Below are 23,480 nucleotides of genomic sequence, written 5' to 3'. Positions count from 1 at the left end.
TGTAATTTGTTTGATAGATTTAATAGATGTTATAGACGTGGAGGTGATTTGGTTGGGACATCTCGTTGTTCACACACAGAGCAGCCATATAACGGCATAGGTAAAGCTTTAAATTGCGAGACACGCATCTTCCCTTCCCTGCCAACCACCGTGCGCAGCCGTAGGTGTGGATGCATGCATCATGCATGTGTGTGGGAGTTCCAGGAATGGCTGCCTGCCTGCCCATGCACGCCCACGACGCAGAGCGTGGCTGCCCATGCACTGCACCACGGCGATCTCGATCCAGGTCTCTGTCTCTCTGTATAAGTACGGACCTCGCGCGCACCAGCCTGCTCACTAACTCAGCACTCGGCAGTCCCAGCTCATCCCCATCCCTGCCCGTCTCCCCGGCCGGCCACTCGACCAGAAGCACCGGAGCGAGCGGAGACCGATCGGAGGCCGACGGCTATGGGCAAGCAAGCGATGGCGCTGGCGCTGCTGTGCGCCGTCCTGCTGGCGGCGACGGCGGACGACGCGGCGGCGGCGGCGTCGTCGTGCAACCCGTCGGCGCTGAGCGCGTGCGCGCCCGCGTTGTTCGGCAGGGCGGTCACGCTGGGGTGCTGCGCGTCGCTGCGCGCGCAGCAGCCGTGCCTCTGCCAGTACAAGCGCGACCCCGCGAACCGCGCCTACGTCAACGGCCCCGCCGCGCAGCGCTTCACCCGCGCCTGCGGCCTCACCCAGATGAAGTGCTGATGGACCGAGAGCCTGCATGCGCTCCGCCGGCCGCTGGAGATGTTGTAGTATGCGCGGCTACGTGTATGTACTACTACTACGAGTCCACGGCGGGTCCATGGACATACATACGTGCCGTCTAAATAAAAACGCGGTCGCGGCGAGCTCGTACGTCGTGCTCCGGCAAATCGTGGTCATCTACGATACCTCGTTCAGCAGGAGTAAGGCTGTGCATGGCGCCGGTGGATTCGGCTGTTCCCGTGAATCGTGATGCTCTTCAGCTGTTTCGTACGAATAAAATCATGTTGCCGAACTGTGTCCGTGTCTCTAATTTCAACAAATAAAATTTCAAATTTAATTTATATTAATTGGCCTTTGTGCTTCTAAAGTTCTAAGTACCATCGTGAAGGGAGAGGCGCACGTGGTAGGGAGGCACATGGCGTCATGGCATGGTGAAGAACAGGGACAGTGCGTGCAGACGTGCTGCTGGACGCAGCGCGCGTGATCGGCGTGGTTGGGATCGCGGCTGGGAGCCGGCTAGGCGCGCGCCACCAGAGGCGCAGCCGCGCAGGGGCTACGAGCGCGCCACAATAGCTAGGGAAGACAATCGAGCCACCGATGCTTCAGAAGAAGACCTCGCTGCCGCAAGGGAGGGCAGGGGCGGGAGCTGGAGAAACCACGACGAAGAGGCGAAGATGCTGGGCCATAGCCATCGGCCCATCGCAGCAGGGAGGCTGCTTCCGTTAGGCGGTGCGGAGGCCGGAGGGTAAGGGTGCCGGTAGGTCCGTGAGGAGGGCACACGGCCGCGCGAGGACGCTGCACGACGGCGTCACAGCCCACCGTCGGGTAGGAGGAGCCACAGCCGCGTGTGTCGAGGAAACGCAACCGATGGAGGCGAAGGCAGCGGCACACAGGTCACAGAGAAAGGGGCTGCACTGCCGGAGGAGAAGGGGTGGCCACAGGCCACACCGAGGAAGAAGGGGAACGCGCCGCTGCTGCTGGAGGTAGGCGTAAAAACGGTCGGATACGGATGGATAGTAGATTAAGATTATCATATCCTAATGTATTTGAAATGGATTAGAGATCAGATACAGATAGTTAGAAACGGGACGGATATGAATACATGGACCGAATATTTATTCGGGCGGATCGAATAATGCATTAATTGCTTATTAAAAAATATTCTCATTCGACCACGAATTAATTGCAATAAATTATCGAGACTAATAAACATTTTATAAGAAGATAATCTTAAGTTCCCACATAAAAATGGTAAAGTGAAGTATTGATTATGTTCAAACTTGAATACTTAGAGTGATTCTACGTGTAACTCACGAAATAAGTGGAAATGAAATAGAAGAAACGTTGTATCTTGTGGATTTTATGGTCCCATTATTTTTTATAACTATATGTGGTCATATGTTGTACATCCGTATAATTTCATGGATTTCTGATGCTATTTGTGCATTATTAATATCTTTCTACATAAAATCATCAAAATATAATTAAATTCATAAAATACACTGGTTTTGGCCTAAAATTGTAAAGAAGTTACCAAAACAAATAAACATTCTATTCAAAGATAACCTCAAGTCCTCACCTTCGATGTATAAAGTGATTTCACATGTAAATCACACAATAAATGGGAGTGGAATGGAAGAAACACTAGTATCTTGTGGATTTTATTGTCCAAATGGTTGTTAGAACTATATGTGGATATATGTTGGATCCCCGTAAAAATTCATGAATTTTTAGGCTATATGTGATTGTTATTATTTTTCTATAGAAAATCATCAAAATGCAATTAAATTCATAAAATATTCTAGTTTCACTCAAAAATTACAAATAAGTTACAAAAACTAATAAACATTCTATACGAAGATAACCTAAGTCCTCACATGAAAATGATAAATTAAAGTAATGATTATGTTGAAACTTGAATACTTAGAGTGATTTAACTTGTAACTCATACAAATAAGTTAAAGTGAAATGGAAGAAACATGTGCATCTTATAGATCTTATGATCAAAACATTTTTATGGTTATATATGGATATATGTTGTGCTTTCGTAAAATTTCATAAATTTTTAGGCTATTTGGTGTATTCCTAATTTCTTATTGTAGAAAATCATCAAAATATAATTAGATCCATACAAATATTGTAGTGTGACAAAAAATTGTAAATAAGTTACCAATACAGATAAATAGTTTATAAAAAGATAACCTTAAATTTTCACATGAAGACAACCTTAAGTCCTCACATGAAAATGATAAAAGTCTATTAATTGGATATAAATTTAGACATTATTTCAATGATTTTGGCCTAAAGATGTGTTTAAACAAAATATGATGTGCTACAAAGGTATAGATCTATTCGAGCTCTACAATTCTCATATAAACTTTATATTTATCCGATTTCATATGTAAAAGTTATGACTCTATAACTATATGGGTATTTACCGAGTAGTCATCGCTCCGTATCCGACTCGAATCCAAAGATGCACTATTCGGATATTACCCGTATTCGTCTCCGAATATAAAAATACCCGAATCCGTATCAGAAAAAACGGACGTTTGCACAATCTGTATCCGGTACCCGGAGGGTATACACTGTGACACCCCAGGTGTCTATTTTGTGTTATGACGGGAGATTTATCCCAATCTCGGATGCTTAGTAAAAATTTCTATTTCTCGATCGTGCCTATCTCTGTTTATCAGGCTTTCTCTTGGAAGTTCATCGAACTTAGAGTTAATCGATCGCGAGAAACAACCAATTTTGGAGCGTGTTAAAACTTTTAATTCTCGAAACTAATGCAGACTCGAAGATCATTCTCGAATTATAAATCTCATCTGAAGCTCTTTAAATCAAACTCTCGACGACTATTATCTGATCTGAGCCTAAATCTAATTCCTCGAACCTTCGATCTATGTTCGACTATTTTATCCGGGTCCGTATTCTCCAACGGGATACTCAGTATGTCGCCCTCTAATTAATTCTTATCCGACTCGACTTCATACCTCTGTGTTCGATCCCGATTTAAATTCAACATCGGCGATGATTTTAAATGTCGCGATTTGTCTCTTTCAATCAAAAAAATCCGAAAGCTGGTCGTATCCTGAGACAATTTATTTTCGAATCATGCGTAGGAAATTATTGCCGAGCGAAATCAAATCAAACTCTCGGCCGAGTTATTCGCCCGATCTTCCAAAAACTATTTCACTCTGTTCTCCGTAGAGACGAATCCCGCAGGAGCATTTTTATTCTGGGAAAGAATTAGCGTTCCGATAATCCATGTTTGATCAAAATGCCACAAAATAAAATGGAAAATAATTAGCGTGACCCGATTTAGTGTTTTGGGCCAAGCCCATTCTAACCTATTTGGCCCACTAAAGAACCCTAACCCTAGCCCATGTCTATAAGGCCTTGTTCGGTTACATGGGATATAATTCCACTATGGATTTAATCCGGATATGGATTGGGTGAATCCATATCTCACACTCAATCCCATGGTGGGATTAAATCCATCAACAAATCCATGTGACTTTCAAAGCTAGTTATTCTTTTGATCCATGGATTCTAATGTAAACTTGTGCAATATCCCATGGATTTGTTCCATACCTAATAGGCTATGGATAGAATCCATGTCTTCCATAGTTTAAAAAATTCCCAAACTTTTGGGTTATATTCCATGATGGGTTTAACCGAATAAAAAAAATTAAGTAGTCATGGATTATTTTGGGGCATGGATTGAGGCATGGATTTAGGGCCCCTTTGGTAGGGCTTATTTTTCAGCTTCGGCTCTGGCTCATGCAAAAGTTGTGCCAAACACCTCTTTTTCAAATGGCTTCATCAGTGAAGTGCTTTTCCAAAATTAACTAGAGGGCATGAGCCAAAAAAAGTGGCTCACCCGGCTTCAGCTCACGTCATTTTTGCACAATAGCCCTCCCACCAGTCCAAATTATTTTTTTGGTCCTGCCCTCAATCCCTAGCCATGTATAAAAGTATCTATAAAAAGTAAACTATACAAGGGTCTTTCTGAAAAACAACCTATAAGCCGTTTTGCCAAATGATTTTTAGAATGGCTTTGGCTCATCTAAAGAAGTGGCTTCACCTCGTGAGCCAGAGCCAAAGCCGTTTTTTGAGAAGCCAGAGCCCTGCCAAAGGGGCCCTTAATTCCAATCCATGCTAATCCAGAGCGGGATTGGTGTAAACGAACAAAGCCTAAATAGGAGCCCTCTCCCTTACAAATTGGAAAATTTCCATCTACCCCCTTAGCCGCCATTTTCTTTTCTCCCAGCCATCTCCACTTCTTCTCCCCACGTCATCCTCCTTCCTGCTCCTCACGCACACCAGTGGAGGGCCTCCCATGGCGTCTCCTCCCCTTTCCTCAAGCCAGCCACCCTAGCTTCCATTCCTCTCGCCACCAGCCATGGGGGTCGACATCCCCTCCTCCCCCTCTGCACCATGGCCGGTTCCTTGCTCCCCTCGAAACCCAGCAGGGAGAGCAGGCGCCATTCTCCCAGCACGCATGGAGCTCCCTAGGCTCCCTCGCTTGGAGCTCGACCAAGGCCGAGCACTCCACTGTTGCAGCCCCTTGCCGACGCCCTGCCCTCCTCCCTCCCCAAGGCCTTCTTCCCCATGGCGCCGGGATCCCTCCTTCCGGCAGCCGTGCTCCTCAAGCGCGCTCTGCTCGAGCTCTGCCGGACCTGCAACTTCCTTGCGCGCGGCCGCAACACATGGCTCTGCGCTCCCCACGGCCACAACTCTCCAGCTCCCCTCTGCTCGGACGCCGAGCTCCCTACGCCGGGTCCCCCTACCTCTGCTCCTCCATGGTGGAGTGCTGGCACGGACACCATCTCTGGCGCTGCCTTGCTCCATTTTCCCCCCTGTGTTCTCTCTGCTCTCTTGGCTGCTGGCAGTCAGGGCGCTGAACCCTGCTCCCTGCTCCCTGCTCCAAAAATCCAGCGAGGTCCCGTCTCCAAACCCGCTCCCGGAGTCGGCGAGTTTCTCCATCTCCGGCACCGGCCACTCCCTTCACCGCACGATGTCTCCCCCACGCTCGACCTCGGCAGGGATGCAGCGAGCCCCATCGATCTGCACGGCCCTAGCAGCCATCATTTCCATGCACGTCGGCGCCAAGCTCCGCTAGTCGTCAATCTGCGCAGCGAGCAACAACCTCGGTGAGCTACTAGCTGTCCTGCGCTTTTCATGGTCGATTAAATGGCCGCACCAACAAATCGTGTAATAAACTGTGCCGTGCTCGCAGCCCGTGTCATCGTCACGCCTCGCTCGTCGCTCGTCGGCAAAGAGCCTAGTCGATCTGATGGCAGGCATGTGCAACTCCGATCGGATTTCGACCAGGTTGTTCGCCTTGAATGATTCACAATTGGTTTTATTTACATATTTGGTTTATAATGTGCGTCTGTGAATATGTGCGTGAAATTATAATTGTATAATGAACACGTATATAGAAGAAAATGAAGTAGAACAAGAACTTGGATGTTTTTAAGTTTCGGTAATAATGTGTTTGATGTGTGGTTTGCTATGAGGATAAATTTTTAAAATGCGGATTATGTGTTGGGGAGTGCATCGATAGGTGTCTACGTGAAAAGTGTATTTGTTTTATGCATATGATCGGCGATTGTGATAGTCGATGCGAATGAGGAGTATGATTAATCCTGTTAGAGTCACTGGTGCGGTTGATGTCTTGTGCGTAATATGGGGACACATATGTGCGGGTGTGCCGTGGTGTATTATAGTGGTGGTGGCGTAAGATATTTGATTGAGGTGTGCGGGTATATGCCGTAATATGGTTATACTCGCAACTAAGAAATGTGTATGTATTGTGTGACCCGACGTTTAGGTTGCTATTGTATAATCGTGTGAAGGACGCTCCCGATGGTCATGTGACTAAAGGGTGGTGTAGTGGTAAAGCGAGAAGTAAGTTTAATATTTTAAAACGATTAGTTGATAGCATCTGTCGGTGTCGTCATGCTTTCTGTTGTATGACGGGTCGACGCCTTGCCTTGTCAAATATTGCATTCCATGCCCCTTTGGATAAATAAATGTCTTGTTGATCGATTAGAGGTCTTATACGAGTGTTATCACAGCCTAATAATTATTGGAGGCAAGTAGCGTGCACAAGTCGGTCCTTGTTAAAATTGAAGAACAATCCGCTAAGATATACACATAAGTGCTTTAGGTCCTTCAGTATACAGTGTAAGTCTTATATAGTTTTATACCATGTTTTAATGTCTCTATGTTAGACCTCCTAAAATATGGTGTTTTAAGTGACTTGTGTGTTAACCAATTTAAGTTGGGCAATGATTAAGAAAAGCTGATTAATCTGCTCCACCCCATGTTTTTGAGTTGCAATGTCTAAAATAGTTTGCTAAGTTTTACATGGTGTTAGCCAACTCCTGTTAAGTAAGAGTCAATTACGTTAAGAGATTATTATACATATTGTCGGCGTTTCGAGACCGGGGGGTCCCTCGGGCCGACGAGTGAGTGTCGCCGCGTGCCCCAGCCCAGATGGGTCGAGCGCGTGGGCGAGCGCGAAGGGGGGAAGGAGCGAGGCGGCCGGTGACTGGCGTGAGAGAGGTGGGAATCCTGCGGCCTTCGTGTTCGTCCCGCGCCCAGGTCGGGTGCGCTTGCAGTAGGGGGTTACAAGCGTCCACGCGGGAGAGGGAAGCGAGCGGCCCCAAGAGAGCGCCTGTCCCGTCCTCGTCCCCGCGCGGCCAACCCTCTCTAAGAGGGCCCTGGTCCTTCCTTTTATAGGCGTAAGGAGAGGATCCAGGTGTACAATGGGGGTGTAGCAGAGTGCTACGTGTCTAGCGGGGGAGAGCTAGCGCCCTAAGTACATGCTGATGTGGCAGCCGGAGAGAATTTGGCACCTAGCTGGTGTGATGTCGTGGCCGTCGGAGGAGCGACGGAGCCTGATGGAGGGACAGCTGTCGGAGCGGTTGAGTCCTTGCTGACGTCCTCCTGCTTCCGTAAGAGAGCTGAGAGCCGCCGTCGTCACAGAGCATGCGGGGCGCCATCATTGCCTATCCGGCGGAGCTAGCCAGATGGGACACCGGTCTTGTTCTCTGCGGCCCGAGTCAGCTCGGGGTAGGGTGATGATGGCGCTGCCTGTTGACGTGGCTGGCCTGCGCCCTAGGTTGGGCGACGTGGAGGCTCCTCCGAAGCCGAGGTCGAGTCTGTCTTCCATGGCCGAGGCCGAGCCCGAGCCCCTGGGTTGGGCGAGGCGGAGGTCGTTCAGCAGAGGCCAGGGCGGAGTCCGAGCCCTGTGGTCGGGCGAAGTGGAGTTCGTCGTCTTCCGGGGCTAAGCCCGAGTCCGAGCCCTGGGTCGGGCGGAGCGGAGTTCGTCGTCTTCTGGGGCTGAGCCCGAGTCCGAGCCCTAGGGTCGGGCGGAGCGGAGTTCGCCGTCTTCCGGGACTTAGCCCGAGTCCGAGCCCTGGGTCGGGCGGAGCGGAGTTCGCCGTCTTCCGGGGCTAAGCCCGAGTCCGAGCCCTGGGTCGGGCGGAGCGGAGTTCGTCGTCTTCTGGGGCTGAGCCCGAGTCCGAGCCCTAGGGTCGGGCGGAGCGGAGTTCGCCGTCTTCCGGGACTTAGCCCGAGTCTGAGCCCTGGGTCGGGCGAAGCGGAGTTCGCCGTCTTCCGGGACCTAGCCCGAGTCCGAGCCCTGGGTCGGGCGGAGCGGAGTTCGCCGTCTTCCGGGACTTAGCCCGAGTCCGAGCCCTGGGTCGGGCGGAGCGGAGCTTCCTATGGTGCCTTTGGCAGGACCTGACTGCCTGTCAGTCTCACTCTGTCAAGTGGCACTGCAGTCGGAGTGGCGCAGGCGGCGCTGTCCTTCTGTCAGGCCGGTCAGTGGAGCGGCGAAGTGACGGCGGTCACTTCGGCTCTGCCGGGGGGCGTGCGTCAGGATAAAGGTGTCAGGCCACCTTTGCGTTAAATGCTCCTGCGATTCGGTCGGTCGGTGCGGCGATTTAGTCAGGGTTGCTTCTTAGCGAAGGCAGGGCCTCGGGCGAGCCGGAGATGTGTCCGCCGTTGGAGGGGGGCCTCGGGCGAGACGGAAATCCCTCGGGGTCGGCTGCCCTTGTCCGAGGCTAGGCTCGGGCGAGGCATGATCGAGTCGCTCGAATGGACTGATCCCTGACTTAATCGCACCCATCAGGCCTTTGCAACTTTATGCTGATGGGGGTTACCAGCTGAGAATTAGGAGTCTTGAGGGTACCCCTAATTATGGTCCCCGACAGTAGCCCCCGAGCCTCGAAGGGAGTGTTAGCACTCGCTTGGAGGCTTTCGTCGCACTTTTTTGCAAGGGGACCAGCCTTTCTCGGTTGCATTTTGTTCCGGTGGGTGCGCGCGAGCGCACCCGCCGGGTGTAGCCCCCGAGGCCTCGGAGGAGTGGTTTCACTCCTCCGAGGTCTTAATGCCTTGCGTAACGCTTCGGCCGGTCTGGTTGTTCCCTCATGCGAACTGGCCGTAGCCCGGGTGTACGGTCGGGGCCCAAGTTCTCGGGCTGGTATGTTGATGCTGTCAACGGTTCGGCCGGAGCCGGGTTTGCGAGAGCAGCCCCCGAGCCTCCGCACAGGGCGAGAGGGCGATCAGGGACAGACTCGGCTTTTTTACATACGCCCCTGCGTCGCCTTTCCGCAAGGAGGAGGGGGGAAAGCGCCATGTTACCCTCGATGGGCGCCGAACATGGTGTCTCCGGTGAGCTGCAAGCGGGTAATCCGAGTGGATGTCCGTGCCCCGTTCGTTAGGGGTCGGCTAGGGGCCCAGAGGCACGCCCAAAAGTACCTGCGGGTGATCTGCCGGACCCGGTCCCCTGGCGACGGGGTCCGAGGGCTCGATGCCTCTCTCTGATGGGATTCCGTTACAAGATCGCTCCCGCTGGTCTCGAAAATGTCCTAGGGTACCTCGGGAGCGCAGCCCGAGCCTTGGTTATGTATCGAACGTACCCCTGGTCATCCCTCGCTCGGCGTCTGAGGCGGCTGTGAACCCTTCGGGGGCCAGCCTTCGAACCCCTGATCAGTAATGGGCGTGGAGCCCGAGTAGCCTGAGGCGGCCGTGGAACCCTTCGGGGGGCCAGCCTTCGAACCTCTGACCAGTAGTGGGTGTAGGGCCCATGCGATCTGAGGCGGCTGTTGAAACCCTTCGGGGGGCCAGCCTTCGAACCTCTGATCAGTAGGGAGGCTCGGAGCCTGGTTCCTTCACGGGGAAGGATCTTTTTCGGGGTATCCCCCTTTCCCGGTCCCTGTTGCAAGAGATAGAGAAAGAGGAAAAAAGGAAAAGGATACGAAATCGAACGACGTGGTGTACCTTTTTTGGTGCGGTTATTACGGCGAAGGCGAAGCGTCGCCCGCTTCTCCTGCCAGAAGTGCCGCCTGTCCCGCCGCGGAGTTAATGCGACGGGGCGAGTGGTTGGCGGGGCGGTCGTCGCGCGTGCGCGGGCCGTTCGAGGAACGGATCACGGGCGCGTTGTCTTCACGCCGTGAGAGGAGGTTCTCTTGCTGCCCCCGGATGGGACGTGAGCTTGGCTGACGATGTGACCGCTGCTCCCGCCCGCCTGCCACCGTCATTACTGCCGGCCCACCTTCGGCCGCATTGACCGCCGCGCCAGGCTGGCGCTGCTGGGTCGTGCGCTGGGTCGCCTCGAGTCGCGGTATTGGTTCCGCAACCGAAGGGGTGCGGTGGTGGCGCAAGTGGCGGTGCAGTCGCTTGCATGCAGCATCTGGCGCGCCGGTTGCGTGACGCGTGGGCCTGGGCCTCCATGCTGGCGTGTCGGGAGTCGGAGAAGCGCGTCCACTTGGCGCGGTTGCATGCCGCCTGCATGGCTGCCCGCCTCTTTCGCCCGTTGGTCTGGGCAAAAGTGGAGGGTCACTTGTAACCGCTGGGCGGTTGTGTGCACCACGCACGGCGGTTTGGCTTCTTCTGCTCCGAGCCGGTTTGCATGACATGCGGGACCCAGCCCCCGCGCCGCAGGGGAGGGCCTTGGAGCGTGTTGGAGAAGACTCAGCCCGTGACGGTTGGGGGCGCAAGTAGGGAGAGTTGCCTTTAAAAGGAGGGCGACCCCTTTCGGAAGGCGACCATGTCTTCTCGCTCCCTCATGCATCGCGTCTTTCCACCTTCCAAGCCCCCGGATGGGGGATACCCGCCGTCTTTTCGCCTCATCGTTGGAGGAACGCAACTCCGTGGGAGTTGGTACCTTTCAGCCATCATTCGGCTTCAAGGATTTTCATCAGCCAGCCCGGCTGTACCCCCCCGCCGGCGGTCACCCAAGACGGTGACCACCAGTTCCTGGGTGGGGAGAAGCAAGCCGGGCTACGATCTTGGTCCCACCCTCAGCTTCAAGGATGTTCATCATCCTCGCTGGGGTGGGGGCCGGGCTGAGCCGGCGCTCTACCTCCCGCGCGGGTTCGTGGGTCACCCTCTCCCGCGGCGTTCGAGGGAGAGGGCGCTCACTGGCCCTGCGGGCGGCCCGGACTTCGACAACGCGGGGCTGGTCGACGACGGGCGTCGTCACCTCCAGCGTGTCGGGCTCGTCGGCTTGGCTCCCGGCGACCCCTCCTGCCGGAGGGCGGCTGCCGCGCCGTGTGCACGGGAGGACCACCCTAGATGCCGCGCGCTGCTAGGGCGGCGTTCGTGTTCTGTGGTGGTCCTGCCTTTGCACCGGCGTGGCATCTTCACGCGGAGGCCGGTGCCCCACTCGTCCGGGAGGATTTGAGTGGGGATCTGCCGGAGGGCTGATGGCCCCTGCCGTCGGTGCCGAGGCGGAGGCGGTTCGAGAAGTCCCCGTCGCCGACGGGATCACCGCCACCATCCGCGCTTCGGGCCTCCAGCTCTTTGTACTTGTCCTCGCCCCTCGAGCGTCGTGGGCGAGGGCAAGATTGCAGCAGCGCCCACCCTGAGGCCTGCACTGCTGCAGTTCGGCCACCCAGAGCGAGGGTCGTTGTCGTCGTAGTCAGAGCGGGCGGCGGCGAGCCGCTCGTCAGTCTTCTGTTGCTCCGCAGGCCCTCCCCCCTGGAGTGGGGTTGTTCGTACCTGCGGAGGGGGAACCGGAGTTCCGTTTGTAATGGCACTTTGAATGCCAGTGTTTTTGTTCATTATGGTTGTCGAGGCCTGAACATGTATGTAATTTTGGCACGGAGCCGTGTTTTTTCCTCATTTTCGAGCACTAAGACTCGCCTGTTGATTATCTGAACCGCTTCACCAAGCATGAGTCACCCTGTGTCAAGGTGACGAGTGAGGTATCCGTATCCCGGAGGCGTAGGAGTCCCTCGGCTCGGTCGGCCTTGTTGTCTGAGGCTCCTCTAGCTTAGTTAAAGGGACCCCTTGGCCGCTCTTCGACGAGCCGAGGCCAGGGGTAGCGATATCAGCATGAACAGAGGCGGAGTTGGCTCGAAAATGAAAACCTGGTTGGCCGGAGCCTAGTCGGGTTGTCCGTTAGCGGGACCGACGTCGGAGTTGACCAGCCGAGGCCTCGGGTCGGGCTGGCGCCCTTGGAAGATGGTTGGCCGAGGCCCCAGAGGTGACCGGCCGAGCCGCCTGCTCGGGCCGGATTCCCGGAGAAGACCCTGGCGGCGATGGCCCGGGCGTGGTGATGACGTCGTCCTTCGGAGTGGAGGTCTTCGGACCGTGTCGCCGTCCGAGGCTAGGTCGAACCTCGCCGAAGTTGTCGTCGATGCCGAGGGTGCTGCTGCCCCCTTCCAGCGTCAAGACCCGAGCCTGCAGGATCAGATTGTCTTGTAGCGTGTGCCTTCCGCGGCCGCCGAGGCCAGAACACACACCCTCGCTGCGTTGTAAAGCTGCGTCTCCTTTCCTCTTGTTTCGAGTATCTAGACTTTTTGTCGGTAACAGGGATGTTTGTGCGAGCGAGAGTTGCTTCTCGCGAAAGGTGATGAGTGAGGTATCCGTATCCCGGAGGCGTGGGAGTCCCTCGGCTCGGTCGGCCTTGCCGCTTACGCGCACTTTCACCCGTCCATGAGGCCCTGTCACCGACTCAGTCGAGAAGGCTCGAAGGATCGCTTCGGCAGAAGAGCTTCCGAACGTGAAGACTTGTTCGGTCCGCGGAATCACTTTATCCGAACGCGAGTTACTTATCGCAGAAGGTGATGAGTGAGGTATCCGTATCCCGGAGGCGTAGGAGTCCCTCGGCTCGGTCAGCCTTGGCTGCTTACGTGTACTCCGTCGTTTTCAGGATCCACTTTTCGAAGTAGTCAGAAAGCACGAAAGATATTCTGGCAGAAGAGATCTTTTTTCGAGGAAAATTTCAACGCAGAGGGGGTTCCCCCCTTTTAGCCCCCGAGGGAGGGTCGGGCTTTGCCGAGGCGAGGCCGACCCTTCCTTGATGACTAAACTTTGCGTGGGTGCGAGGTATATGAACAACTTTGAAAACATCTTAAGGGTAGAAGCGACGTAGCTGTTGGATGTTCCAAGCGTTGCTGTAGACCTCGCCTTGACTGTTGGCCAGCTTGTACGTTCCGGGCTTCAGAACTTTGGCGATGACGAATGGCCCCTCCCAGGGGGGCGTGAGCTTGTGCCTCCCTCGGGCGTCTTGCCGTAGCCGAAGCACCAGGTCGCCCACCTGGAGGTCTCGGGGCCGGACCCCTCGGGCGTGGTAGCGTCGCAGGGACTGCTGGTACCGCGCCGAGTGTAGTAAGGCCTTGTCCCGAGCTTCTTCCAGCTGGTCCAGCGAGTCTTCTCGGCTAACTTGGTTGCTTTGATCGCTGTAGGCCCTCGTCCTCGGGGAGCCGTATTCCAAGTCAGTGGGCAAGACGGCCTCGGCCCCGTAGACCAGGAAGAACGGCGTGAAACCCGTGGCTCGGCTCGGCGTTGTCCTCAGGCTCCAGACCACCGAGGGGAGTTCCTTCATCCATCGCTTGCCGAACTTGTTGAGGTCGTTGTAAATCCGAGGCTTGAGCCCTTGTAGAATCATACCGTTGGCACGCTCTACTTGCCCATTCGACATGGGGTGAGCCACGGCGGCCCAGTCCACCCGGATGTGGTGATCCTCGCAGAAGTCCAAGAATTTTCTGCCGGTGAACTGGGTACCGTTGTCGGTGATGATGGAGTTCGGGACCCCGAAGCGATGGATGATGTTGGTGAAGAACGTCACCGCCTGCTCGGACTTGATGCTGTTCAGAGGTCGGACCTCGACCCACTTGGAGAATTTGTCGATGGCGACCAGCAGGTGCGTGTAGCCCCCGGGCGCCTTCTGCAAGGGGCCGACGAGGTCCAGACCCCACACAACAAAGGGCCAGGTGATGGGTATCGTCTGCAGAGCCTGAGCGGGCAGGTGGGTCTGCTTCGCATAGAATTGGCACCCTTCGCAGGTGCGGACAATTCTAGTGGCGTCAGCCACCGCCGTTGGCCAGTAGAAGCCTTGCCGGAAAGCATTCCCAACAAGGGCTCGAGGCGCTGCGTGATGGCCGCAAGCCCCCGAGTGTATCTCTTGCAGGAGTTCCTGACCTTCGGTGTTGGAGATGCATCGCTGGAGGATGCCCGAGGGGCTGCGGTGGTAGAGCTCCTTCTCATCGCCCAGCAAGACGAACGACTTGGCACGTCGCGCTACCCGCCGAGCCTCGGCTCGGTCGAGGGGTAGCTCTCCTTGGCGGAGATATTGTAGGTACGGGGTCTGCCAATTCCGATCAGGCGTGGCCCCGCTCCGCTCCTCCTCGACGTGCAGTGCCTCACCCTCGGAGGCCGAGGGTACCTCGGGCTGAACCGAGGGCGCCTCGGGCCGAGCTGAGGGTGCCTCGGGCTGTGCCGAGGGTACCTCGGGCTGGACCGAGGGCGCCTCAGGCTCGGGCGAGTCGTCGATCTTGACGGAGGGTTGATGCAGATCCTGGGAGAAGACGTCCGGGGGAACCGTTGTTCGCCCCGAGGCTATTTTTGCCAGCTCGTCCGCAGTCTCGTTGTAGCGCCGAGCGATGTGGTTAAGCTCGAGCCCGTAGAACTTGTCTTCCAGGCGCCGAACCTCATCGCAGTAGGCCTCCATCTTCGGGTCGCGGCAGTGGGAGTTCTTCATGACTTGGTCGATGACGAGCTGCGAGTCACCGCGGGCGTCGAGGCGCCTGACCCCTAGCTCGATGGCGATCCGCAACCCGTTGACCAGAGCCTCGTATTCAACCACATTGTTGGACGCTGGGAAATGGAGGCGTAGCACATAGCGTAGGTGTTTCCCGAGGGGCGAGATGAAGAGTAGGCCCGCGCCGGCTCCCGTCTTCATCAGTGACCCGTCGAAAAACATGGTCCAGAGCTCCGGTTGGATCGAAGCCGTCGATAGCTGGGTGTCGACCCATTCGGCTACGAAGTCCGCCAATACCTGGGACTTGATGGCCTTCCGAGGGGCGAACGAGATTGTCTCACCCATGATTTCTACCGCCCATTTTGCAATCCTGCCCGAGGCCTCTCGGCACTGGATGATTTCCCCAGGGGGAAGGATGACACCACAGTTACCGGATGAGACTCGAAGTAGTGTCGCAACTTCCGCCTCGTCAGGATCACTGCATACAACAGCTTCTGAACTTGTGGGTAGCGGATCTTGGTCTCGGACAGTACCTCGCTGACGAAGTAAACTGGCCTCTGAACGGGCAATGCATGCCCCTCTTCTTGCCTCTCGACCACAATCGCGGCGCTAACCACCTGAGTGGTCGCGGCGACGTAGACCAAGAGGGCTTCTCCATCAGTTGGAGGCACCAAGACAGGCGCCTTTGTGAGGAGCGCCTTCAGGTTCCCGACAGCTTCCTCGGCCTCAGGGGTCCAAGCGAAACACTCGGCCTTCCTTAAGAGGCGGTACAGAGGCAGGCCTCTTTCGCCGAGGCGTGAGATGAAGCGGCTCAGGGCCGCGAGACATCCCATGACCCTCTGTACGCCTTTTAAGTCCTTGATGGGCCCCATGCTGGTGATGGCTGCGATCTTCTCCGGGTTAGCTTCGATGCCCCGCTCGGAGACGATGAACCCCAAGAGCATGCCCCGGGGGACCCCGAAGACACACTTCTCGGGATTGAGCTTGACGCCTTTCGCTTTGAGACATCGGAATGTCACTTCAAGGTCGGAGAGGAGGTCAGAAGCTTTCCTTGTCTTGACTACGATGTCATCGACGTAGGCCTCGACCGTGCGACCGATGTGTTCGCCGAACACATGGTTCATGCACCGCTGATACGTCGCGCCCGCATTCCTCAAAACGAACGGCATGGTGACATAGCAGTACATGCCGAAGGGCGTGATGAAAGAAGTCGCGAGCTGGTCGGACTCTTTCATCCTGATTTGGTGATACCCTGAGTAGGCGTCGAGGAAGGACAGGGTTTCGCACCCAGCAGTGGAATCCACGATTTGATCGATGCGAGGCAGAGGGTAGGGAACCTTCGGACATACTTTGTTGAGACCAGTGTAGTCTACACACATCCGCCATTTCCCCCCTTTCTTTCTCACAAGCACAGGGTTGGCAAGCCATTCGGGATGGAATACCTCTTTGATGAACCCTGCTGCCATTAGCTTGTGGATCTCCTCGCCTATCACTCCGCGCTTCTCCTCGTCGAATCAGCGCAGAGGCTGCTTGACGGGTCGGGCTCCGGCCCGAATATCCAGCGAGTGCTCGGCGACATCCCTCGGTATGCCGGGCATGTCCGAGGGACTCCACGCAAAGACATCGGCGTTTGCGCGGAGAAAGTCGACGAGCACTGCTTCCTATTTGGGGTCGAGCCCGAAACCGATCCGGATCTGCTTGGAGGTGTCTCCACTAGGGTCGAGAGGGACGGCCTTGACCGTCTCCACTGGCTCGAAGTTGCCGGCATGGCGCTTCACGTCTGGCACCTCTTTGGAGAGGCTTTCCAGGTCGGCGATGAGGGCCTCGGACTCGGCGAGGGCCTCGGCGTACTCCACGCACTCCACGTCGCATTCGAACGCGTGTTTGTACGTGGGGCCGACGGTGATGACCCCGTTGGGGGCCGGCATCTTGAGCTTCAGGTAGGTGTAGTTGGGGACGGCCATAAACTTCACGTAGCATGGCCTCCCCAGTACCGCGTGGTAGGTTCCTCGGAACCCGACCACCTCGAACGTCAGAGTCTCCCTTCGGAAGTTGGAGGGCGTTCCGAAGTAGACGGGAAGGTCGAGTCGTCCGAGGGGCTGGACGCGCTTCCCGGGAATGATCCCGTGGAAGGGCGCAGCGCCTGCTCGGACGGAGGACAGATCAACGCGCAGGAGCCTGAGGGTCTCGGCGTAGATGATGTTGAGGCAGCTGCCCCCGTCCATAAGGACCTTGGTGAGCCTGACGTCGCCGACGACGGGGTCGACGACGAGCGGGTATTTCCCCGGGCTCGGCATGTGGTCGGGGTGGTCAGCTTGGTCGAAGGTGATGGGCTTGTCGGACCAGTCTAGGTAGACTGGCGTCGCCACCTTCACCGAGCAGACCTCCCGGCGCTCTTGCTTGCGATGCCGAGCCGAGGCATTCGCCGCATGCCCACCGTAGATCATGAAGCAGTCGCGGACCTCGGGGAACTCTCCTGCTTGGTGATCTTCCTTCTTGTCGTCGTCGCGGGCCCTGCCACCCTCCGCGGGTGGCCCGGCCCTGTGGAAGTGGCGCCGAAGCATGACGCACTCCTCAAGGGTGTGCTTGACGGGCCCCTGATGATAGGGGCACGGCTCCTTGAGCATCTTGTCGAAGAGGTTAGCACCTCCGGGGGGCTTCCGAGGGTTCTTGTACTCGGCGGCGGCGACAAGGTCCGCGTCAGCGGCGTCGCATTTCGCTTGCGACTTCTTCTTGCCTTTCTTCTTGGCGCCGCGCGGAGTAGACGCCTCGGGAGCATCTTCCGATGGGCGGCCCTGGGGCTGCTTGTCCTTTCGGAAGATAGTCTCGACCGCCTCCTGGCCAGAGGCGAACTTGGTGGCGATGTCCATCAGCTCGCTCGCCCTGGTGGGGGTCTTGCGACCCAACTTACTCACCAGGTCGCGGCAGGTGGTGCCGGCAAGGAACGCGCCGATAACATCCGAGTCGGTGATGTTGGGCAGCTCGGTGCGCTGCTTCGAGAATCGCCGGATGTAGTCCCGGAGAGACTCTCTCGGCTGCTGCCGGCAGCTTCGGAGGTCCCAGGAATTCCCGGGGCGCACGTACGTGCCCTGGAAATTGCCGGCGAAGGCTTGGACCAGGTCATCCCAGTTGGAGATCTGCCCCGGAGGCAGATGCTCCAACCAGGCGCGAGCGGTGTCGGAGAGGAACAGGGGGAGGTTGCGGATGATGAGGTTGTCGTCGTCCGTTCCACCCAGTTGGCAGGCCAGGCGGTAGTCCGCGAGCCACAGTTCCGGTCTCGTTTCCCCCGAGTACTTTGTGATAGTAGTCGGGGGTCGGAACCGGGTCGGGAACGGTGCCCGTCGGATGGCCCGGCTGAAGGCCTGCGGACCGGGTGGTTCGGGCGAGGAACTCCGATCCTCCCCGCTGTCGTAGCGTCCCCCATGCCTGGGGTGGTAACCCCGGCGCACCCTCTCGTCGAGGTGGGCCCGACGGTCGCGATGATGGTGCTCGTTGCCGAGGTGGCCCGGGGCTGCAGGCGCGGTGTTGCGCGTGCGCCCGGTGTAGACCGAGGCTTCCCGCATGAATCGGGAAGTCGCGGTATGAGGTTCCGAGGGGTATCCCTGCCTTCGGGAGGCAGAGCTCTCGACCCGTCGGACCGCAGCGCCTTCCAGGAGATTCTTGAGCTCTCCCTGGATTCGCCGACCCTCGATGGTTGATGGCTCCGGCATCGCGCGGAGAAGCATCGCTGCTGCAGCCAGGTTCTGACCGACCCCACTGGATGCGGGTGGCGGCCTGACCCTGACGTCGTTGGTGACGCGGTGCTGGAAACCCTAGGGCAGGTGACGTATTTCTCCGGCCGGGGGTTGGCCCGCCCATGCCTGCCCGACGTCCCGGCGGATCGGCTCAAGCGCTCCTGCTCCCTCGTCGAGCCTGGCCTGCGCCCCGCGGACTTGCTCGAGCTGTGGGTCGTGACCCCCCGCCGGAACGGGGACCACAGCTAGCTCCCGCGGGATGTCAGCGCGAGGCACCAGCCTAGGGAGATCACCGTCCTCCGGCATGCCGAGATGATTGCCTTCGGAGGGATCCCCCAGATCGACGTGGAAACATTCGCGGCTTGGGCCGCAGTCCTCGTCGTCGAGGCTGCGGCTACCGTCGGAACAGTCGGAGAGGCAGTAGTCACATGCGGTCATGAAGTCCCGCATGGCACTGGGGTTGCCAAATCCAGAGAAATCCCAATAGATGTTGGGGTCGTCATCTTCCTCGGACCCAGAGGGTCCGTAGGTCGAGACGTCCGTCAGCCGGTCCCAAGGCGACCGCATGCGAAACCCCAGAGGGTTTGAACTCGCCTCTACGAGAGCGCCCGCCAAAGCAAGGTCGCTTTGCGGGTTGAGGCTGAGTCCAAATGACGTAGGATGGGAATCGGTCGGTACCTTTCGGTCGACGAGCAGCGACATAGTCACGTCGGGGACTGATTGCACCGTCGTCTCAGGTACGAGGGCGACGTCCTGCAAGCTCTCCGCGAGCGCACTGGCGTCGTCCGCTTGCTCGGAATTGGCGTGTCGCGGGGAGACGGCGCTCGCCTTCGTCTCAAACGCGAGGTCGACGCCCGACGCGCCCCCCGTTGGGGCGCTGGGGACGTCGACTCGCTCGACAGCCGATGAGGCGCGGCCTCCCGCTTGGCCTTGGTTGCCCCGCCGCCTCCTCCGTTGGCGGGGGAGAGGACGGGGCGAGCTCGAATGTTGTTCTTCTACCACGCGGGGAAGACGTCGTCGATTCCGCCGCCGACGGGCGGGCTGTCGACCGCCATTGTCGTTGTCGCGCGGCGGTGGAAGGAGTATCATGTCGTAGCAGCCGTCGAAGGACATGAACTCAAGACTCCCGAAACGGAGCACCGTCCCGGGTCGGAGAGGTTGCTGGAGACTGCCCATCTGGAGCTTGACGGGAAGCTGTTCGTCAACACGCAGCAGGCTCCTACCTGGCGCGCCAACTGTCGGCGTTTCGAGACCGGGGGGTCCCTCGGGCCGACGAGTGAGTGTCGCCGCGTGTCCCAGCCCAGATGGGTCGAGCGCGTGGGCGAGCGCGAAGGGGGGAAGGAGCGAGGCGGCCGGTGACCGGCGTGAGAGAGATGGGAATCCCGCGGCTTTCGTGTTCGTCCCGCGCCCAGGTCGGGTGCGCTTGCAGTAGGGGGTTACAAGCGTCCACGCGGGAGAGGGAAGCGAGCGGCCCCAAGAGAGCGCCTGTCCCGTCCTCGTCCCCGCGCGGCCAACCCTCTCTAAGAGGGCCCTGGTCCTTCCTTTTATAGGCGTAAGGAGAGGATCCAGGTGTACAATGGGGGTGTAGCAGAGTGCTACGTGTCTAGCGGGGGAGAGCTAGCGCCCTAAGTACATGCCGATGTGGCAGCCGGAGAGAATTTGGCACCCAGCTGGTGTGATGTCGTGGCCGTCGGAGGAGCGACGGAGCCTGATGGAGGGACAGCTGTCGGAGCGGTTGAGTCCTTGATGACGTCCTCCTGCTTCCGTAAGAGAGCTGAGAGCCGCCGTCGTCACAGAGCATGCGGGGCGCCATCATTGCCTATCCGGCGGAGCTAGCCAGATGGGACACTGGTCTTGTTCTCTGCGGCCCGAGTCAGCTCGGGGTAGGGTGATGATGGCGCTTCCTGTTGACGTGGCTGGCCTGCGCCCTAGGTTGGGCGACGTGGAGGCTCCTCCGAAGCCGAGGTCGAGTCTGTCTTCCATGGCCGAGGCCGAGCCCGAGCCCCTGGGTCGGGCGAGGCGGAGGTCGTTCGGCAGAGGCCAGGGCGGAGTCCGAGCCCTGGGGTCGGGCGAAGCGGAGTTCGTCGTCTTCCGGGGCTAAGCCCGAGTCCGAGCCCTGGGTCGGGCGGAGCGGAGTTCGTCGTCTTCTGGGGCTGAGCCCGAGTCCGCGCCCTAGGGTCGGGCGGAGCGGAGCGGAGTTCACCGTCTTCCGGGACTTAGCCCGAGTCCGAGCCCTGGGTCGGGCGGAGCGGAGTTCGCCGTCTTCCGGGGCTAAGCCCGAGTCCGAGCCCTGGGTCGGGCGGAGCGGAGTTCGTCGTCTTCTGGGGCTGAGCCCGAGTCCGAGCCCTAGGGTCGAGCGGAGCGGAGTTCGCCGTCTTCCGGGACTTAGCCCGAGTCCGAGCCCTGGGTCGGGCGGAGCGGAGTTCGCCGTCTTCCGGGACCTAGCCCGAGTCCGAGCCCTGGGTCGGGCGGAGCGGAGTTCGCCGTCTTCCGGGACTTAGCCCGAGTCCGAGCCCTGGGTCGGGCGGAGCGGAGCTTCCTATGGTGCCTTTGGCAGGACCTGACTGCCTGTCAGTCTCACTCTGTCAAGTGGCACTGCAGTCGGAGTGGCGCAGGCGGCGCTGTCCTTCTGTCAGACCGGTCAGTGGAGCGGCGAAGTGACGGCGGTCACTTCGGCTCTGCCGGGGGGCGTGCGTCAGGATAAAGGTGTCAGACCACCTTTGCGTTAAATGCTCCTGCGATTCGGTCGGTCGGTGCGGCGATTTAGTCAGGGTTGCTTCTTAGCGAAGGCAGGGCCTCGGGCGAGCCGGAGATGTGTCCGCCGTTGGAGGGGGGCCTCGGGCGAGACGGGAATCCCCCGGGGTCGGCTGCCCTTGTCCGAGGCTAGGCTCGAGCGAGGCATGATCGAGTCGCTCGAATGGACTGATCTCTGACTTAATCGCACCCATCAGGCCTTTGCAGCTTTATGCTGATGGGGGTTACCAGCTGAGAATTAGGAGTCTTGAGGGTACCCCTAATTATGGTCCCCGACACATATATTGTCTTGGATTGTGATAATAATAAGCGGACGACGTGTATGCTGTGTAGCGAACTGTGTCGTTGCTCTAGCTAGCCGACTTGTTAGACGACTTGAGTTAAGCTCGTAGTCACGATGAATTGTGTATTGTAGTCTATATGCGTATGGTTATGGTCACGGATGAAAAGTAGCAGTGCTCAGGTGATGTCTAAATTAAAATACAAACTATTGGTGAAAAGCGCTTCGATATTGATTGTTATAGAGAATGCATTGTTAATTGAGTATGTTCTTTTAGTGCGCGAAATAACTTGTATAAAAATTAGTAAGTCTACATGTTAGTTCTCACTTAGTTATTTTAACTCTAACAATTGTCAAAGTGTTAGAATAATTCAAGTCTTTAGAACATGGCAATTCTTGAATTGTATAGGAGCTGAAATTTATTAATTTCTGTTTTGGACTGCACACACTGTTTTAGTTGTGCTGTATGTTTGATGAACTAAATTGTGTTTTCTGTAGATATGTGCTATAGAAAAGTGGTAGATAACTTTATTATCTTTCTGGTGTTAAAATTTGACAGCCATAGGTCTAACAATTTAGGAGTTATGCTGTTCACAAATTCAGTAACTGAATCTGTCCAAATTCTGTACAGATTTCAGAGACTGCATTGTTTGTCAAATTTAATGTTACAATCAGTGCATGGTCGTTATAAAAAAGTTGTGGATGTTTTTCTTATCTTGCTTGTATTAAAATTTCATAACCATAGGCCTGACAGTTTAGGAGTTATGAATTTTGCAAACTGGTTGCTGTGTTCTGTCCACCGTCAGAACATATTTTGAAAACTGCGTTGTTTGATTCAGTTAAGCACAGAATCACTTCTTGGTGATTATAAAAGTTATGTAGTGCAATTGCCAAGCTTTCCAAAAAGTCTTGGATCACTATTTTAGGTGGTCTGAAGATTAAGTTATGGATGTTTAAAGTCTGAAGACTGAATCTGTCCAGTTCTGGACAGCACAACCTTCATAGTGTATTTTACCCTTGATACATGTTAAACCAGCCAGTGATGTTTATAAATAATTTGTAGAAAATTTAATTAGCTTTCCAGAAAGTCTATGATCACTTTGTTTGGAGGTCTGAATCTTCAGTTATGAATTTTTAAAGTCACAGGTCTGAATCTGTCCAAATCTGGACAGAGCTGCTGTGTTTGCACAATTCGACCTTGCTAAGAGTCTAATCATATTGAGACGATAATAACAAAGTTGTAGAGCACTTTTTAAGCTTTCCAGAAAATCCTAGTTTGCTATTTTTGGATTAATATTTGAAAAGTTATGATTAAAACAAGTAGCTGCTGTGTTGCTGTCCCGAAAATCTGCAATGCGCTTTTGATTGTTTAGTTCACCCTTCTCGCTAAAAATGTTTGGTTTGCTCTTAAGTAATGTAGACTTGCCATGGCTAAGCTAGAGATAACATGTGTGTCTTGTTTTATATGTTCCTTTATCTAGTGGCGCGATATAGGAGTCCTTAGACATTGACGCTTATGTCCTCTATTGGATTTGTGTTGTCGATGATGATTGTGCACGATCAATAGGAGAACTAATGAAAAGTCGTATCCAAACAAATAAAATGTGCGTACCTGTAATGTCATAGTTGTGTTGCGTAAATAAATAACATGTTGTCGTCTTTTAATGGTGTTAATGATGAACGCCGATAACGTACGACTAGCTAGCGCTTGCGTATAGTCGTTGCAGTGTCTTACTAATTAGTGTTAGTTCGCAATCATGTATTGAAATATTTTGTGCTACTTTCATTATATTCATACATATGCATCTTGCACCTCATATAGAACCGAGAGATGATGATTGAGCCAGTGATGTGGTGCCAACCACAAGATGCAGATGGTGGAACCTAAGGAAGGATGGACATAACCACTATTTGCTCGCCAAGCGAGTACCTCCCCAGCAAACACTATCTATGTGTTAAATTAAAGGCA

General features: G+C 55.8%; 1 protein-coding gene across 1 annotated transcript; it reads left to right on the top strand.

Annotated features, from left to right (window-relative positions):
* Positions 1-335: 335 nt before the first annotated feature.
* On the top strand, positions 336-1,021 carry LOC100283306 (nonspecific lipid-transfer protein). Its single transcript, NM_001156208.2, has one exon. It carries the CDS (start codon positions 448-450, stop codon positions 730-732), a length of 285 nt encoding a protein of 94 aa, NP_001149680.1. The 5' UTR covers positions 336-447; the 3' UTR covers positions 733-1,021.
* The last annotated feature ends 22,459 nt before the right edge of the window (positions 1,022-23,480 follow it).

This window comes from Zea mays, chromosome 6 (genome assembly GCF_902167145.1).
Source record: "Zea mays cultivar B73 chromosome 6, Zm-B73-REFERENCE-NAM-5.0, whole genome shotgun sequence".
Classification (NCBI taxonomy): domain Eukaryota; kingdom Viridiplantae; phylum Streptophyta; class Magnoliopsida; order Poales; family Poaceae; genus Zea; species Zea mays.
Note: the sequence above shows the minus strand (reverse complement) of the source record. Positions and strands in the feature narration are given on the sequence as shown.